General features: G+C 30.2%; 1 protein-coding gene across 2 annotated transcripts; it reads right to left on the bottom strand.

Annotated features, from left to right (window-relative positions):
• Positions 1 to 1,328: 1,328 nt before the first annotated feature.
• Positions 1,329 to 3,415, bottom strand: LOC118066332 (uncharacterized). 2 transcript variants are annotated; one of them, XM_035082283.1, is made up of 5 exons: positions 3,364 to 3,415; positions 2,738 to 3,273; positions 2,208 to 2,654; positions 1,866 to 2,129; positions 1,329 to 1,790 (listed from the first exon to the last, which is right to left on the bottom strand). In XM_035082283.1, the coding sequence occupies exons 2-5, from the start codon at positions 3,244 to 3,246 to the stop codon at positions 1,508 to 1,510; spliced, it is 1,503 nt and encodes a 500-aa protein (XP_034938174.1). In that variant the 5' UTR covers positions 3,247 to 3,273; positions 3,364 to 3,415; the 3' UTR covers positions 1,329 to 1,507. The 2 variants fall into 2 exon arrangements, with proteins under 2 accessions (XP_034938174.1, XP_034938175.1); XM_035082284.1 differs by having other exon boundaries at positions 3,361 to 3,382.

Raw genomic sequence — 3,415 nt, 5'->3', positions numbered from 1 at the left:
AATGGTCTAGCTTTCTAGGGTCTAGGATTGTACGTATCTTAGTGGCAGGTCTTAGTACTGAGGAATAAAAGATTGGAAATTCCAAAAGATTCAAAGGGTGGTTTTCTTCGACACGCTCGATTTAGCAAGGAGAGAACGCGAGGTGAGGAGCATACATTTTGCACGAGTCACAAGGTCTACTCAGGCCTCCAAGAAGGTGAGGATCTTTTACTGAGGTTACTGCACTTCAGGGACACGTTATCCACCTTATACTACTGTAGGAAATCTCTCATTGCTTTTACCTCATCTTTCTATGTCTCATTTTTCTCTTTTTCATCGCTTTTTCTATCCGTCTGATATCTTTCGACATTTCTTCCAAATGCTTTAGATGGTGTAGGTAAGTCAAGAAACTTTTGACATATCAAAGATATGAAAAAGTACATTCCCTCATATTCAGTACGTCGTTTATTTCTTTTTTTTTTTAAAAAGCTGATTGAATACATTGAAAAATGCTTTACATCTTCTTTAATGATGTCGTTATTTCCTTTTTTGAGCAAACAAAACTTTTTTACGGTGATCTAGAAGTTTGTAGTGATCATTTTGTTGCTTAAATTTTACAGAATTTATTCACTCGTCTTTATATTATTATTTTGTAATTAAATAATTAAGTTATTATAATTTAAAGACATTTTTACGTAGTAAAAGATCATGAAGTTCATGTCAGTTAATGTATCTAATGTTGAATTATCTACTCATAGATGTTTTAGTTAAAAAATTAGAAATTTAAACTGTGAAAATAACAAAAAAGAACTAAACTAACAGTTTTAATGAAGGTAATTTGAAATGATATTTAACAAATGAACTAGAGTATATTAAATGAAATAAAAAAAGGGAAAAAAAGATTCTTCATGATATTACTTGAAAATTTTGCAGATAGTGAATTCTTTGTTTTTATAAATATCCTGGTGATGATATCTTGAGTAAAGAACTCTCGGGAAAAAATATATATCGTGCAGATAATAGAAATATTAAGTAGAAAAATGCATGGAAAGTAAAGCATAAAAATGAAAAAAGTAAAATTCATCAGTTGTACTAATGCAGGAGAATAAATTTCTAGGTGAGGAGAGAATTAAAAGAAAAAACGTTGAACACGTAGTTAGAAGAAAGCAAAAAATATCTACGTGTCTTGAGAAATTATATCCCAAGAACGAATAATGTTTTATGGAAAAAATTTTCAATTTAATAAACAAATATCTAGCTTTTGATTATAAAATTATTGCTACAAACATATAAACTATATCGAAAAAAAATTCCAAAGTAAATTTAATTTAAATAATCTTTATTAAAGAATGTATTTAGCACAACTGACCATTAATTTATTCCAATTTATATTAATTCCATAGAGTTATATTTATTTATGTACATTTAAGAATTTATTTGATAATATCAGCTATCTGCTAACGAATTTTATTTTTAACAAGGCAGAAAGTCAGAGAAAGGTTAATAAAGTATCTGTTTATATCTGTAATTAAATTAAAAATGAGATAGCTCTCCACAAGACAGAAAACACTAGAAATGACATGAATATCTTGACAAATTTCAGCTGTGCAACGATGTTATCACTTAATGAGGAGTGTCTAATTTTATCAACTCCTGTAGCTGATGCTTCTTTAATAATCTTAGCAGATTTTTCACGTAATTTTTCGTGCTCTTTTTGATCGTATTTTAATGCACGATCAATAGATTGATTTAGATGTTTATTGAAGAAAGATTTGATTTGTGGAACTCGGAACGGATATTTTATGATGAATCTGTAATGAAATCAAAGTTAAAATAATGATTGCTTTCTGTAATTAATAAATTTTTACTAATATTAAACTACATACTTGGTCATGTTATACGTAATCCAATCAGAAGGTGTGATTAATGCTTTCAACCGTGGCATATTCAACTCCAGCATCTCTGTGAGATACAGTAAATCCATTTCGTAAGATATTCTAGGGTAATACCAATGTTTCCCTTCATGTGCACAACGCAACATATGCTCCCACTCCCGAGTTGACACACGGAAGTTAGGTCTGCCCCAGTAGTCTATGAAATTCCTGGATCTTAGTTTCACATCTTCTAACGTTCCTCGACAGAAATTAAATCTAAAATAATTCCAAAATTTAAGGTATCTATTAATGTGAAATTTTGATGGTTTTACAAAATACTATGATTATTATTACTCGTCTTCAATGCCAAGTAAAAATCCAAGTCCTCTCCATAAATGGCAAAATGCCTCTAAATCTTCTTCACACTTATCATGTACTCCGAATTTTTCAGGATAAAGAATCATAAGACAGACAAATGCACACTGAGTACTAGCCATCTCTCCTTGACTTAATCCTTTTGGTCTTTTACCTTTAACTTCATTCATGGCGTATGGGCATTGTCCTGGCAAAGGTGCTTCACATGTTTCTCGAAAATCTTCTACTAATAAATCTCTTGTCGGTGCCCAGGTATCTTTAAGTGATGTAACTCGGTCAATTTCTTCATTGGTAGAGCTATCAAATTTTTTTCTTGCTAAACCATGCATTCTTTTGACTACTTGAATATCTTTGTATGCTGGGGTTCCTTTAGTGAAAGGACAAGTGGTATACCAATTTCTTACTCGAGACGAAAGCGACAGGTACCTATGAATGTTGAAATAATTTTTAACAATTTAAAAGGATAATTTTTTAAAACATTAAATGTAATTTGAAAAATTAATAGTTACCTTTTGAATGAAGTATAGGGTTCTGATGTATTCTGAGTGAAGATAATCGGCTTCAAACCATCTTCAAAAGAGAATAGTAAAAACAATGATAGAAGTTCAGATAAAAACAAGCCGACATAATTGTCCTGGGCGAATTTTTGTCCTCGCAAAAATTTTTCTTCATCATACCATGAAGGTTTAATATCGGGGTTTCTAGTATGCTCTCCAGGGAAGAAAGTTCCAGCAGTTATTTCACTCAAAGATTCAGGCTGATTTGGAAAATTTCTCGTCACTAATTTCTTTACTACCTGATGTTTTTCTACATCAGTTAAATTCTCAAAATCTGGAGGTAGATCTCCAGCAAAAATTTCAGTAAGTTCTATGAATTTAATTTCTTCTTTTTCTTCCTTATTCTTAGTTACATCTTTGTTTTCCAAATTTTTTTGGTTTCGCAATGTTTGTATATTTTTAAGTGTTGATCGTATTTCATTACTCCCATTAACTGTTATATATTCTACATAAGTATTCATTTTTCAACGCTTATTGAACTTCCAATTCTGTAACCAATAATTTGTCAATAAAAATGTTTAAAAGGATTTTGCTTTATGATTAATATTAAATAAATTTTAAGAAAGAAAATTTACTACCAAATAGAGATACTTTTCGTACACAACTGGTAACGAAATGCTTCTTTTTTAC

This window comes from Chelonus insularis, unplaced genomic scaffold (genome assembly GCF_013357705.1).
Source record: "Chelonus insularis isolate UGA/USDA-ARS -01 unplaced genomic scaffold, ASM1335770v1 contig_339_pilon, whole genome shotgun sequence".
NCBI classification, from domain to species: Eukaryota; Metazoa; Arthropoda; class Insecta; order Hymenoptera; family Braconidae; genus Chelonus; species Chelonus insularis.
This window is presented reverse-complemented; position numbering and strand designations above follow the sequence as displayed.